Source organism: Cnephaeus nilssonii (genome assembly GCF_951640355.1).
Source record: "Cnephaeus nilssonii genome assembly, chromosome: 19".
Taxonomy (NCBI): Eukaryota; Metazoa; Chordata; class Mammalia; order Chiroptera; family Vespertilionidae; genus Cnephaeus; species Cnephaeus nilssonii.
This window is the reverse complement of record NC_137090.1, coordinates 9,142,094-9,157,839: the sequence shown is the minus strand read 5'-3', so window position 1 is coordinate 9,157,839 and position 15,746 is coordinate 9,142,094. Positions and strand designations below refer to the sequence as shown.

Genomic DNA, 15,746 nt, shown 5'->3' with positions numbered 1-15,746 from the left:
TGGCGGTCTTGCAAATTTAAAGACCTAAAGTCACCACAAAGGATGGTCTGAAATTAAAACTTTAACTAAAAGCAGTGATGGTGGGTAGTCATGTCCTAGGCCGGTATCTTCCCTGATGAGGTCAATTTTTACCTTCACTGAGCCTATTGTCCTTTGGCATCTATGATAACATATCCCTGAAATGTCTGGGTAACTCGTAACTTCCCTTTTTCCGGACCCCTTGGGGCACAACCTAATGTGCCTGGGCGCCAGGACAGAGACCACCAATTCCTTCATTGTTACTGTTATCTTGTTAGTTGTTGACGATGAACTAGCCTGCACCCACCGAAGTGTGTGTCTATCATTTTACTTTTTATCCAATCCCAGGGGCTTGCCCGCTTTGCTTTCTCCCGCCTCTCTCATCTACCCCCGACGGATTTCACGTAGCCCACCTACGTCCCCTCCTTCGACTGCAGTGGATAAAAATAGAGGAAAAAACACGCCGTTCTCTGGAGCATTATCCCAACCCCCGTCCGCCGAGACACTGCTTCCCGGCAATTGTCGACAGTTGGCTCCAATGAGCTCACACAAATTCTTTGCAGGTTTGAATGTTTTTACGTGAACAGGCTCTTCCCTGGGAGGTGAAGCCAACATGGGGGACGCTTCGGGGCGAGGAAGCCAGCCTGGCTCCCCCCAGCTTAAACGTGGGAGAAATGCCCTCGACCAAGTGGCTGGCAGCCCAGCTGGGCAGCACGCAGGGGACACGGGTGACTCTGATGTCAACAGGGTATTGTCCGTAGGAAAGAGAAGGAGGACCTCACAGGCATCTGACTTCGATACGTGTGTGCTGGGCACGTGAAAAGGAGACGAGCTTGGGGGCGGTGGGGGTGGGGGTGGGGGTGGGGGGGAGAGAGAGACAGGGACGGCAGCCCTGGTTTCCGACAGCGTTTCAGGTCCCGAGATCAGGCTGTCCTTCCTCCCTTCCCTGGAGCCCAGAGTGGGTCCCTGCACCCTCAACATAAACCTTTCTCCCGAGACGGCTCAAGTGGCTCCTTGGAACCAAAAGGGCTCTAACCAGAACAGCCTTGCTCATGGGGTGATCAGAGGAAGGACTTCCAGGGACTCCCCGATAGCCCGGCACCAGCACAGACAGTGCGAGTCCGAATGGAAAGAGGGAAGGGAGAAACCCCACATCTGAGAGAACTTCCTCACCTCTTCCCCGCCCCCCACCCCCCAGCCGCCGAAACGCTGGCCGCCAAGGTTTTTTTGATTCTACAAAGTCCATCACTGCTAGCTTCTTCTTCTTTTTTATGAGAGAAAGTTTACTTAGAAAGCCACAGCGGTAGAAGGGAGCCACAGAAGACATGGGCTCAGGAAACAAATCACAGAGGCAAAGAAAGGGGCCTGGGAGCTTAGGAGAGGAAATGATGGTGACTTGCTTGGGGGGGAGGAGGAGAGGGGACGTTAAGGTGAGGGCAGGCGCTTAGGAGTGAAAGCCCGCTGGGTCCGCCACCCTAAGGGCTTTTAAGGGTGGGCCCAATAGAATGTTCATCAGCTCTCCAGGTGTGTCCTTTCTGCGTCCAGGTTTCCACTGATTGGCCAGCTCGGCTCCGGGTCAGGGGTCATTAGTCAGTGCAGCTGGCCCTGAGGTCAGCCCTAGCTTTGCTTGTCTGGTTTCGCTGCTTTTCTGGGCCTGGAGCTGAGGCACAGCTGAGGCCTAGCTGTGTGTGATGAGGGCCAGAATCTCCTTGTCCTGAGGACTTAATGCTTAAGGGCCCACATGGGAGTCACAGGAACCCACTCTTTGGCCCCCCGTTCATCCTCCAAGGGGGTCTGCCACATGACTGGCAATATGCCAGGGGAGCAAGGTCAGGGGAGAGTCCAAACCAAAGGGCAAGCTGCCGGCTTCCTGAGTGACCACCCGGACAAGAGTCACGTGGTTTGGAATTCTCCAAACTTGGCGGCATCTCCCCTCCAGCACTGCAGGCCCCTGGTCATGTGCCACTGGCCTTCCAGAGGGCCAGGGAGCACAAGCCAGGCCACTTGGCACGTCCACCAGAGGGAACCAGGCTTCCTCCCAACGCAGGCGAGAGGCCCTGGTCAGTAATCCCCCTTCATCTGAGGAAGCCGCATGACGATGTGATTTCAAACATTTGGGGCCATGAAATCCTTCCTTCCAATTCATCTCCCAGGGAAGCTCCATACGGAAACCCCGTCAGAGGGAGGCCGCTCTGGGAGAAGGCAAGAGAAGGGCCTGGAGCCCCGCTGAGCGGCCTCCTCCTCCACGCCCTCCATCCGCAGCAGCCCGGGAAGCACCTGTGGGAACCCCGAGGGTTCCGTGGCGTGCAGGTTGAAAACCACCGCTCTGGGATCCAGGGCAGGGGCTGTGGCATCAGACAGACCCACGTTCAAACACTGGACCCACTGGAAAATGGTCTGTGCCAAGCATGGCTCTCCACTCCTGCGTGTCCGCGCGGGCACTGCCCTTTCTCGCCGAGTCCGTGAGAGGATTCCACAAAACACGTCGATGGCGAGCTCTCGGCCCAGTGCCTGGCCCACGGTGGATGCTTGATACGTGGGAGCTGTGATGCTGATGCTGTTGGATCTTTCTAGGAAAAGGATTTGATGGGGGAGGCTGCCTCCTCAGCGCCGTCCCCAGCTCCATCCTAAACGTCTGCTGTTACCATGTCTCTGTGTCTCAATTATTCAGGCCGGAAGCCTGCCAGCACTCCATTTCTGACAGCGGGGCAGCATTTACCTTGGCTGAGCTCAGGACGGTTCTGGACAGGAATTCCGGCTAAGCTGTCACCATCGGCCCATCACCTGCCTGCCAACTGGCAGGTGGAAATGCCAGGGCAGGCAACCAAGGGCATCCCGCAGGGCCTGCTGGAGAGGCCGGGCCAGCCAGGCGTGTCAGCTCCAGGCAGCTGGGCTCAACCCAGGAGGTGCTGAGGGGATGAGTGGGGTAGGGGCACCCCAGCCCCTGCCTCTACCGTTCCATGAGGCCTTACCACACCAACAGGAATATTTTCTAGAGCCCTGCTCCTCCAAGTATGCCCCGGGGACCAGCAGCATCTGCACCACCGGGGTGGCGGGGGGGGGGGGGGGGGGGCGGGGCGCTCGTTAGACATGCAGAACCCTGGGCCTAACCCCAAACTTGCTGGATCAAAACTGCGTTTGAACTAGTTCCCCAAGAGATTCTTTTGCACAAGAAAGTTGGTCAGCACTGATCTCGAAGCACCCTCTGTTTAGCCCAATATGTCACTCATTTTTGCCCAGGAGGAGACAGGGGTGAAATGTTCAGACTCCGAAGACAGAAAGACCTCGGTTTTTGTCCTGGCTCTGCCACTCGCTAGCTGTGCAACCTGGAGTAAGCTAAACATAGAATTACCAGGTGACCCAGCAATTCCACTCCGAAGTGTATACCCCCAAATAGTAGAAAACAGGTACGCAAATACATGCACACGTGTCCATAGCAGCTCTATTCGCAACAGCCAACAGGTGGCAACAGCCCAAATGGCTATGAATAAATGAATAAGCAAAATACGGTATATCCGAACAATGGAATATTATTCAGCCATAAAAGTGGATGAGCCTCAGAAACATTATGCTAGGTGAAAGAAACCAGACACAGAAGGTCCTATATCGTCTCATCTCATTTATATCTGAAACTTGTAGATTAGGTAGATCCATAGAAACAGAACACAGACTGGTTGTTGACAGGGGCTTGAAGGAAGCGGAGGATGGGAGCAATTGCTTTAAGGTTATAGTATTTCAGTATTTCCTTTTAGGGTGATGAAAATGTTTTGGAACTAGACAGAGGTGTGTTAAATACATTTCACTTTAAAATGCTTAGTTTTGCCTGACTGGCATGGCTCAGTGGTTGAGCATTGACCTATGAACCAGGAGGCCACGGTTCGATTCCCCATCAGGGCTCATGCCTGGGTTGTGGGCTGGATCCCCATTGGGGGGCATGCAGGAGGCAGCCAATCAATGATTCTCTCTCATCATCGATGTTTCTATCTCTCTCACCTTCTCCCTTCCTCTCTGAAATCAGTTAAAATATTTTTAAAAAATAAATGAAATAAAAACATTTTAAATGGTTACTCTTGTGTTCTGGGACCTATACTTCAACAAGAAAGATAAAGAGAAACAAAAAAACAAGGGAAAGAGAAAGGGTGAACAAGAGGGGCCCACCTGGGACATGGACCTCCTGGGGCTGAGCACCCGGGAGGCGTCGGGGGAGAGGAGACACAGGGACTGTGATCCCATCAAGTGCCTCCAAGTTCGCTTTTAAATCTCACCCCTGTGAGCGCACTGTTTGCCACGCCATTTGGGAAAGTTGAAGCCAGCTGGGGCTCGCACACGCCCGCTGTGGCAGGTGCATTCGCTGCGGGGTCAGGTGTCCCAGGTCGTGCGCTGGTGGGTGCCGGGGGCCAAGGTCGGGCGGGAGACCAGACTTTCCACAGGGCTGGGGACTGGACGTCTGGACTCCACCTCCACCTCCACCTCCCTGGGCGCCCTTACTCCTCACAAAATCTACCCTCTCTCTCCTCCAAGTTCCACTCACAACTTTCCCCTCCATCCACCCACCTCACACTGGACTCCGACATCTTCCCCTCTGGGCCTCCTCACCCCCGCCCTCCCCGAGTGAGTGCACGGGCATGTGGGGCTCTGGAGTGAGCCCTGCTTGCTCTTCCTGTGTCTGTGCTACGACTCTGTCTGTCTGTCCGTCCGTCTGTCCCGTCTCCTCTAGGCCCCCGAGTCTGGGAGGGGCCTCCTGGGAACTGCCTGCTTCGGGAGGCTGTAGAGACCAGGCAGGAATCGCACTCCCTCGTGCCTCTTGGAGGACGTGGTGCCTCTCCCGTGCAGGGCGCTGGGCATTGCTGCGGCTGCCATGGTGGTGGATGAGCCGGGGAGTTTTGTGTGGACAGGGAGGACAGGAATTGTTCCAGGGCCTTAAACTGGTCTTGGTGGAGAATCTCTGGAAAACGTGAGTTCAGACAAGAGTCGATTCCCACTGGGAAGTGGTTTTGGAGTGGGCGTGAGAATAAAGCCCAAGGAAATGGCTCTGACCTGGAGCTGTGGAGCGGTCAGTTCCCCCTGGGGGTGCAGGCGGGATCCCCCAAGGCCTCAAAACAAGAGGGTCTGAAACACTGTGCTGAGGTGGCCAGGCAGGGGTGCTGGGCAGAAGGGGCTGAGCAGAGGGGATGGGCAGGGGGGGTAGGTAGGGGGTCTGGCAGAGGGGTAAGCAGGGGGGCTGGGCAGAGGGACTGGGAAGAAGGGGTTGGGCCAGAGAGGGTGAGAAGGAAAGATGGTGGGGCGGGGGAGGGGGAGGCGGCCTGAGGAGGCCTGGGATGGAGGTTGAGCAGAGGAGCTGACTTGAGAGAAGCCTCAGCCAGAAGGAGGTACTGAGGGACAGCGAAGGAAGATGAGGGCACAAAGGGGATGGCAGCTCACCTGCCAGGCCCTCGGCCCCTAGATACGGCCCCCGAGAACAGGCACAGGCCAGGCTGTGATATGGATAAACGGGGGACATGTTTTCCTGTTGAGACCAAGAAAACTTCCGGAAACAGACCAAACCAAACTTGCTGCAATGTCCCTCCCCACTCCCCTCTCGCCCAGCCTTTGCTGCCAAGCTCTTGTCTAGCCTGGGTTTCCTTTAGCCCAAGAGGCCCAGCTCTCAGAAATGCTGGCCACAGAGAGCGGGAGAAGCAGGCCTCGCTGGGCGCCTGTGCTGGGCTGAGGCTGCCCACGTCCAGGTCAGGCGGGACGTAGCCTGGGGGGGCGGGGAGGTTTGAGATCTGGCTATGCTGAAGCGGGGTGATCATCAGTGTCCCCGTCGATGACTGCTCAGTGCAGAGCTAACAGGTTCGAAGGGAGGAGGGAAGGAGCAGAGGCCCCGCTAAAGATTCAGGCACGAGACCAGCCGGGTCGCGGTGCACGAACCCATGAGTGTGGGAACCCGAAAGTCAGTAGAGTTGGGGTCCTCAGAGGCCACTGAATCCAACAGCCCGGCCCAGGCACAACCTGTTCTCTTCAGGCACCCTCTTTCGAGGCCTCTGGGGACCAACAAACCCTTCCTTCCTCCGTCCCTCCAAAGGAGGAGCTCCCACCACGGGCAGGGCACCGACGATAAAACAGTCTCGGGTCACACGGTGCTTCGGTCCCAGCGGGAGGACCGGCAATGTAAACAAACAAACAGAGAATTCCACGCAGGACAGGGTAAGGGCGACAGACAGACAGACGGAGAAAAACCATCTATTTCCCCTGCCCCCATGGCCGCCCTGCAGCCCCGCAGCGATTGGAAAACAGCCACATGTCTCTCTGCCAGACTCACTCCTTCCCCTCCCCCCACCCCAACCTTCCCAGCTCTGGCAACCTTTCGGCAGGAGACTGGTTTCTAGGTGACCATCTGAAGGGAGGCCCGCGGCCATGGTCAGGCTGAGAACCCCCCCCCCCCAGGACCCCCAGAGCCCGAGCTCCGGTGCCAGGGTTTCTGTGGGTTTCCGTGAGCACAGCTGGCTTTGCCACCTCCGTCCCTGGCAGCCGCCTCTCGCTCCAGACTCATCCTCAGCCCACAGGCAGTGAGGAGCCCCAAGCCTCTTCCTCCTGAACTGCTGCTGAGCCACGTCTCCCCCACTTGATTTTAAACCTAAGCGCCAGGATTTGTCCTTATCCCGGTAGTTTCACCCGGAGGAGGCCAACCATCACCCAGCCTGGCCCGGCGCCCGGCCTGACACCGGGGGTCTCTCCCAGCTCCAGGGGAGTCTGAGCCTCCTGTCTTCTGGGCAGAGCTGGGCACAGCCCCGCACCCGGTCAGAGGCACCTCCCGCCAGGGTGGCCCTGCTCCTCCCGGGGACTCCCGCTGTGTGGCTGCTCACGGAGCCACGGAGCCCGGGGAAGTGGAAGCCTGGTGGTCAAGGTCAGCCACACGGTGCCTGAGAAAGCCCCCTGCTCTGGCGGGCAGTCTGGTGGCCGATACTGAAAGTGGTTTGAAATGTCACATGTCAGCAGTTCCCACACCTAGACGGCCGTGAGAATCCGTGTGGGGACGTGAACGAAACCCGTTCCCAGGCTCAATCTGCAGAGTTTCTCAAGTCGGTCCAGGGTGGAGCCCAAGAATCTGGGGCTATTGACTCCACGCCGGCTCTGACCGGTCCCACTGCCCTTTCCGAACGCCCACACACAATTGCTTCCAGAAGCCCGCGTCCCCGCGGCTCTCCGGCGAGGTCCTCCCTGCAGCCTGGGACGCGCCCTCTGGCCATGGCCTCTGGCCCAAAGCAAGTGTCAGTTCCGTAACTGACGGCCCAGCTGAGCTGGGGGACAGGGAAGGTGAGCCTCCAGTGTCCCCTCACTCAGGGGCCCTCTCCTGCCACGGCCTCCACTCCCTCATCCCGCCATCCCCCCCACCCCCCCACCCCCTGTTCTGAAGGATGGAGAAGACAGGGCAGCCTGGGAGTGCCTGAGGCTGTGGACGTGAGGGTGGGTTCTACCTCAGGGCCCGGATGAGGGCGAGGAGAGCGAGGCCCGGACCCCAGGTGCAACAGGTAATGACCCGCACACTCAGTCATCACGACAGAGAACATTCAATGCCCTGGTTTTTAAAAGTCAAAATGAATCAAACAACTCTAGGATGAACTAAATATCAAAACAATAAGGGGAGAGTCAGTATTGGTGCCAGCCATGTCAGAACCTGAGATAAAGGGAATAATCAGCCACAGAAATGACGCAGAGAGGGGAGAGTTCGGAGCGTGTGCTACCCTCTCCCTCCCCACCGGCTGCAGGCTGGCAGGGTCCCTCCCACCCCTACGGCTACAGCTCTGGTCCAGCAGCCCCTCCGGCACAGGCAGCCACAGCTCTGCTGGTTGGGCAGCCACCCGCCCTGCCGAGGGCAGCTGCTCTTCCCAAAGTGCTTCCCACCCCTTGTTGTCCTCCTTCACCCGGCCCGCTCCTGTGGAAAATGTCCCTGAATTAAACAGTCCCCCATTGAGAGAGAGAGAGAGAGAGAGAGAGAGAGAGAGAGAGAGGATGCAGAGAACAAAGAAAAAAAGGATGCAGAGACCTAACCAGTTTGGCTCAGTGGATAGAGCATCGGCCTGTGGACTGAAGGGTCCCAGGTTCGATTCTGGCCAAGAGCATGTACCGTGGTTACGGGCACATCCCCAGTGGGGGTGGTGCAGGCAGCTGATTGATGTTTCTACCTCTCTATTCCTCTCCCTTCCTCTCTGTAAAAAATCAATAATATATGTTTGTTTGTTTTTAAAAAAGGATGCAGGGAGCAGGAAAAAATATTAAACATTTTAATTTTAAATATCTTTAGAAAGAGAAGATTTTACATCTCTGGCATAAAAACAGGAGCCTTTTTAAAGAAAAGAAATAATCGGAAAATAATAGAGAACCCTTGGAAATTAAAAATATAATAGTGGGGGGGGGGGGAGATCGGCAACATTAAGAAAATAAGGTTGCCCGGCTGGCATGGCTCAGTGGTTTGAACATCGACCTATGAACCAGGAGGTCACGGTTGGATTCCCTGTCAGGGCACATGCCCGGGTTGTGGCCTATCCCGTCGGGAGCATGCAGGAGGCAGCTGGTCAATGATGCTCTCTCATCATTGATGTTTCTATCTCTCTCTCCCTCTCCTTTCCTCCCTGAAGTCAATAAAAATATTTTTTAAAGAAAAGAAGGTTGAGGAGCAATCACCACTGAGTGGTCTTGAGCTGTTCTTCCACAATATTTTTTTTGTAATTTATTGATTTTAGAGAGAGACCTAAAGGGGGAGAGAAAGAGAGAAACTTCGCTTTCAGGGATCAAACCCACAACCTTGGTGTATCGGGAGGACCCTCTCACCAACTGTTACTCAGCCAGGGCCCACAAACTCTTAAACAGAATGGAAATAAGAATGACAGAAAATAAAGTTTCTAAAAGTTGGGGGGGGGGGGGCGGGGACTGAGAAAATCTCCCAAAAAGTGGACCAACAATAACATGCAAACTAACAAATAAACAAAAAATGTGCCCGGCCGGCATGGCTCTGTGGTTGAGTGCCGACCTAGGAACCAAGAGGTCGAAGTTCCATTCCTGGTCAGGGCATGTGCCTGGGTTGGGGACTCCATCCCCGGTGGGGGGCGTGCAGGAGGCAGCCAATCAATAATTCTCTCTCATCATTGGTGTTTCTATCTCTCTCTTCCTCTCCCTCTCCCTTCCTCTCTGAAGTCAACAAAAATATATTTCAAGAAATTAAGTAAAATAATGCAAAGGGACAGACAAACATCAGAAGAGAGAAGAAGGTTTGAGGATTGTTCCCCAGGAAGGACGTCAAATCCAGGGAAACTGTAGAAAGAAGAGAATGTGGTAGGGAGACGATTATCAAAGAAATGAAGAGGAAGGCTTCCCAGAACGGCTGAATATGAGTCTCTAGGTTGAAACAGTCCATCAAACATCCAGCCACAACAGGGCCCTCCTCCGCGGAGGTTGCAGGGAACACCCGGAAGCTCCCGGAGGAGGGGGAACAGGCTATACAAAAAGGGGGCATACAAATGGCACCAAACCTCTCAGCAGTGACATTGGAAGCCAGAAGACAATGGTGAGGTGCCTGCAAACTTCTGAAGGAAAATTATTTTTAATCTAGAATTCTATATTCAGCCAAACCATCAATCAAGTGTGAGATAGAATAAAGGCATTTTCAGACATGCGAGCTCTCAAAATAATTTTCTCCCCCATGTAACCTTTCTCAGGAAGCTAAACAAACGAGGGGGAGAAGCAGGAACAACAGAGGGTCAGTGGAACAGGCCGGCCCAGCTGGCGTGGCTCAGTGGTTGAGCATCGACCTATGAACCAGGAGGTCACGGTTCGATGCCCGAGCAGGTCACATGCCCAGGTTGTGGAGTGATCCCTAGTGTGGGGTGTGCAGGAGGCAGCCGATCAATGATTCTCTCTCATCATTGATGTTTCTATCTCTCTCTCCCTCCCTCTTCACCCCTCTCTGAAATCAATAAAAATATATTTTAAAAAAAAAAAAAAAGAGAAAGAGAACACGACGCCCAACACAGGAGAGAGGCCAGAGGTTGCAACGAAGAAGGAGAGGTCCAAGGATGGCTGTGGGGAGGCAGGGGAACACAGTGTGAGAGGTTTCGGGCGGCGGGGGGCACCGGGGAGAACTGACAGGTTTGACTACCCCGAAAATTATAATGGAGGCTGTTTAAACAACAAAATTCAACAGTACGTTGTAAATATCTTATTGGTTCCATTGAACTATTCATGAATCGGGCAGCATCCCATCTAGCAGATAGAAGGAGGTTTCTAAACCAAGAGTGGATTGTTCGTGTCAAGGTCACCTTCTTTCAGGGGGGTGACAGGGGGTCTAGCAAGCAGTTTACCTCATTAGAGCTGACCAGGTCATTCCAAATTGACTGGTTTAAGATTCCACTCCTGGAGAGGTGGAAACTGCAATTAAATTAGGTATTAAGTGTTGTTTTTCTGTCTTGTGGGTCTTAGCACAAGGGGACTCCATGTTGAGCCTGTGGCCTCTTTTGTTGCAAGGCCAATGGATGTGTAAGAAGACAGAGCTGTAGTAAGTACAGAAAACGAAGCAAGTGGGGAGGGTAAGGACCCAGGAGAAAGAAAAGTTACATAAGAAAGTCAACAATGCTATCATCCTGCTTGGATTAGTGGTGAGCAATATTCCCATGGTTACCATGATATAAAGCAGAGCACATGGATTTAACAAAAATATTGGGGAGTATGTAAAAAGGCAGATCATCTACACAACAGGCAGTCAACACATAATGTGTAAACGGATTAATCAGGAGGCAGCAGAATGCGCAAGTTCCTTAGAAATGGGGAGGGCACCACCTGCAGAAAACGCCTGAAAGCCCAGCCTCCTCTGAGCTGCGGGGGGGGGGGGGGGGGGTAGGGGGGCCCTACTGTGTCCTGTTTTTTAATCTTAGCATTATGTGACCTTTTGGCTATCTGTAAACACTTATTTGATTTTTTAAAATGTTATGAAACATAAAGAAATATATACTGAGAAAACACATCCTCTTGTTCCTTCACGTTTCATAGTTTTTTAGCATCCGGGAGAATCCACCCCTTTACTCTCAGCCACACCTCACATGAACACACACACACACACTCACATGGACACACACACACACTCACATGGACACACACACTCACATGGACACACACACACACACACACACTCATGATAGTAGACATGGTGACAGACAACCAGGAACATGTACATAATCACCAAACCCCTCAGACACGCATGCAAACACACTCCTGCCAACACGCACACATGAATATAGACTCACCCACACATATGCAGAGCCCCCCCAAAAGCCAGCTGGAGGACAGCATTGCCTCCTGGCCTTGATCCCCCTGACCTCCTGCAGCCCCACCCCCAGAACTGCCCCAGGCAGAGGCGGGTCCCTCCTGGGACTTGACCCCCATTGCTTCCTCTGCTCAGAGTTCCCGGCCACCAGGCTGAGCAGCCATGAGCCCTTTGGGGACCCTCGGTCTGTAGATGGCACAGAGAGGAGGTCGGGAGGGGCCAGAGCTGGCAGCTGGATGTGACGAGGAAGCCCCTTCATTCAGCTTTTGCTGGAGGCCCTACGCAGGGGAGGAGTCCAGTGTCAGGACACGCTGTGCGTCCCTGAGCAAATCCCCTTACCTCTCTGGGTCCACGAGGAAGTAGGCAGCCTCTGTCACTCTTGAGACGCCAAGATGTCACGACCCAGGCCGGGCCCTGCTTCCATCCCCTCTAGATCCCTAGCTTCACGCCGACCTCCAGGGCCCACACCGAAGAACAGGCGTTTCTCACAAGTGTGCCTGGCCACGTGCCGGGCCCCCCCCACCGCCACGTCCCTCCCCCTCCATGTTCCTCCAGCACTCACCACCACCCTGGTCCTGTTATCCGGCAGTGTGTCAATGGCCAGGGTGCCCCCACCCAGGTCCTGGCTCAGCTGGGTCCTGTCCGGCTCCGACACCTGCCCGGGGCTCTCTCGGGCTCTCCGATTCCAGCCCTGGGAGGTCCCCTGGGCGGCCCATCCAGAGGCGTGGCCTGCATCCTGACCTGGGAGAAGGGGACAGGAAGGTGAGTGTCCTGGGAGTCCGGAGGGAAGGACTGCGAGGGGAACCAGCCCACGTGCGCTGCAGAGGCCCTGCCCCCACGCCACCACTGCTTTTGGGGACACTGACTACCAGGGCGGGAGACACCCCACATGCACTGAGAGACAGGTACCCAGCTCCCCTCCATGCACTTTGCACACATGACTCCTTAGTCCTCACCCCAACCCTCCACCGTAGAGAGGATGCTCTCCATTTCACAGACAGGAATCGGCTCCCAGAGGTTAAAGAGGGTCACACAGCAGGTAAGTTTCAAACCCAGTTAGACCTGCCTCCAAAGCGGTGATTATTCTTAACCTCAGGAATCTTTAAAAATCCCTGATGTCTGTGTCCCATCCCAGAGACTCTGGTGTAGTGCAGTCCGTGGTGTGGCCTGAGCACTGGCATTCTTAAATGATCCCCAGGGGAGCTATTGAGAAGCCCTGGCCCGGCCTGGGTGGCTCAGTGGTTGAGCATTGACCTGGGAACCAGGAGGTCCTGGTTCGATTCCTGGTCAGGGCACATGCCCAGCACAGGGCACATGCCAAGCACAGTGGTGGCACCCAGGCCATTTAGCAGCTATTCCTAGACTCAGTGTCCTCCCCAGTCCCCTCATTAGATTTATTCTAAATGACACAGAGACCATGCTTGTCCATTGCAGAAAGATGGACCAAGATGTGTCCTATATTGTCACTCCAATAGCCACCCCTACAAGGGATGTGTGCGCGGGACACAGACCACCAGACAAGTGCATCTGCTAGGCCCGCGACCTTCATCAATGTCAGGCCCACCCTGTGTCAGAGGCCTGTCTCCACCCGCTCCCCAGAGCTCCCGGATGTAGCTCCCCTTGCTGGAGCATCCACTGGTGGTGTAACTACCTGCCTGTCTCCCTGCTGCCCCAGGACTCTCCCGCCTTCTGCAAACGTGTATCCTCAGGGCCTAGCAAACACTAGGTGCTCAATCACGGCGTAATTGAGCACACGAGCTGGAGGTAACTTGGGAGCCAGCAAGCACAGAGACTGAGACGAGGTTTGGCCAGGACCAGGCCTGGGGCTGGGGCCAGGACTCTTTGCTGTGAGGCTCTGGTTCGTCATTAGACATTTTATCCAATTAAGTCATTCTTGGCTGCTGGCGCCTGCTGGACCCTTGCCGGCCCCCTTTTACTTCTCTGCCCCTAATCGCAACCAGATGCTCGGGAGAAGCTGGGGAGCGGGGGCGGTCCCCGGACCCCTTCCCCAAGATGCCCACCGGCTGCGATGGCCCCGAGCCCAGTGCTGGGAAGGCAGCCTGCCCCTGGTCCTTATCCCAAGCCAGGGCTGCCTGGCGTTTCTCGGGCGAGGCCCACAGCTGCCTCTGGAAACAGAACTGTTTATGCTGGGCTGGTGCGCCCCGCTCCCGCGTCCTCCTGCGAGCAGCCCTCGGGCCTGGGCAGGAGCCAGGGCAGGAAAGGAGCATGTGCAGAGCAAGCAGAGGAGCTGGGCCGGCCTGGGCAGGGATGCTGGGATCGGCCGGCATCACAATCCTGCAGCCGAGACAGGAGGGGGCCTGGATGGTGGGGGCCCAAGGCCTGGGGAGAGGGCAGGGAGGGGGTGCCCAGCGAGAGGTGGGGTTGGGGAGGACACACCTGTACCCACAAGCTGTTCGACCTTGGACCTAACCGTTTATTTCTCTAAGCCTCGGTTTCCTCATCATGAAAATGGGGACAACAATCACGCCTATGAGAGGCTTTATAAATAGAGGCTCAGGGTCAAAGGCAGAGTCCCTGAAGGAGGAGTCGGCCCTACCCTGGCCTAGTCCTGAATCTTGCCCTCCCAAACCACACGCTCCGTCTCCCTGCCACCCTCCCCCTCCCAGCTGGCGGGGACAGGACATCATCCCCTCAGCCCGCGGAGGGATCCAACACAGCTGGTGGCGCACGTGTGTGTGTGCAAGGGCCCACGTGCCTGTGCATACACACGTGTGCGCGCACACACACGGACTTGCCCAAAGGCCCTGGCCTCCTCCCTCTGTGTCCACCGCATGTGTTTACACACCTATCCGAACCTCGGCGGCTCCCTGCTATACCTCTGCCTTGCGTTGGAGTGCCTCTGCGTGTGAGTGAGGGCAAGAAGCTTCCAGAACACACTGCTCGTGTATCCATCCCCTCATTCACCCATGGCCCCACGCAGCACAGGGTCGAGTGGGATGTCACAATAGTAATAGTGACCATGAAAATGACAGCCGGCTGTCAGAGAAAGGCGGACACTGTGCGGGCACTATTTCCAAGTGCTTTGCGCACATTAACTCATTTAATCCCCATAATGAGCCCAGGAGGCAGGAGCTAGGTTTAGGTCTATTTTACAAACTGGGAAAGCGAGCCACAACGATGTTAAGGAGCGCCCCACGGTCACACAACCAGTCCGCGGCAGGATTTGCACCCGGGCAGGCCGGCTCCAGGGTCCGTCAGACCACAGAAAGCCCAGCAAGATGTGAGCAGCAAGGCCGGGCTGCGCCCCAAAGTGCAGGGCAGCCCCGGGCAGGCCTGGCACGTGGGCTGGGCTCCTGGACGCCCTGCTCTGAGGACCACTGCACCTGGGAGCTGCCCGGGGAGACTGTGTCCCCTGTCTTGGAGGGGGCAGCCCAGCGGTGGTGCCCCAACCCCCTTCACAGGCCACTGCCTTGCTCCGGGGCAGGAAGCAGTGGGCTGGCCGCAGGAGGGCAGGGCAGGCCACCCCAGGGCCTGGTCCAAGCTACCCGCATCCCACCCATCACCCAGGCTTGCCATTCCAGGCCCAGAACCACCACTCGGTCCAGCAGCTACTTCGGCCTCCACCTTTAATGCCCTTCGGCGGGGCTCCCACCTGCCCGCCAGCGCAATCTAGGGGACAAACTGGATGCCAACTCTCCCAGGCGCCCCACTCGCCCAGGCTCCCCAGCTGAAGACTCAGCAGCTCCACCCAGCACCCGAGGCCCTGTGACTGGATTCCTGCTCCCTCTCCAGCCTCCTGATCCCCTAACGCACCCAGCCTGCTCTCCGGCCACCAGGCCTCACACCAGCAGTTTCTCCACCAGGACCACTCCGCTCCATCAAAGAGCCTTCTCCCAGGGAGCTCTTGCACATCCTTCAGGTCGCATGAGATGTCACTTCTTCCCAGCGCATCCCCGGCTATCTCTCCCGCTCTCCCAGAATGCTTCATTCGTGTGGCACCCCAGCCCCGACCGATCGATCGCAACGTATCGCTGCTGCCTGAGCATCTGTAGGCTCCAGGTGCCTGACGCAGAGCAAATCCTCAGTAAGCTCAGAGATCGGGACTGAGGGGAAGAAGGAAGCGAGGGAGGAAGGAAAGAAAAAAGGGCGGGAAGGACAGAAGAAGAGGGGAGGAAGGGAGGGAGGGAGGGAGGGAGGGAGAGAGGGAAGGCAGGAGAAAGGAGGGCAGGAAGGACCTTTAAATGCCCTGAGTACCGAGACCCAGAGGCTGACAGACCCTCCCCTTGGGGCAAGGCCCCGATGGAAGCCCCTCTGTCATGTCCCCGCGACAAAGGAGCCGGGCGTGGGATCAGACAAGCTCGAGAAAGAAGCCTGAATCACTCCTCCCTGACTGCAACGCCCGACAGACTGACGCTCTCAGCTCCAGCCGCCTCCTCGGTAACATGGGATGATAAGATCTCCACCTGGCAGG

At 56.1% G+C, this 15,746-nt stretch overlaps 1 protein-coding gene across 2 annotated transcripts in view; it reads right to left on the bottom strand.

The window, feature by feature from the left end:
• Positions 1-15,746, bottom strand: part of PLXDC1 (plexin domain containing 1) — a 56,480-nt gene that overhangs the window by 37,654 nt on the left and 3,080 nt on the right. For both annotated transcript variants that reach the window (XM_079797443.1, XM_079797442.1), the window contains exon 2: positions 11,877-12,055. In XM_079797443.1, coding sequence (XP_079653569.1) covers positions 11,877-12,055 — 179 coding nt within the window. The remainder of the gene's footprint in view (positions 1-11,876; positions 12,056-15,746) is intronic.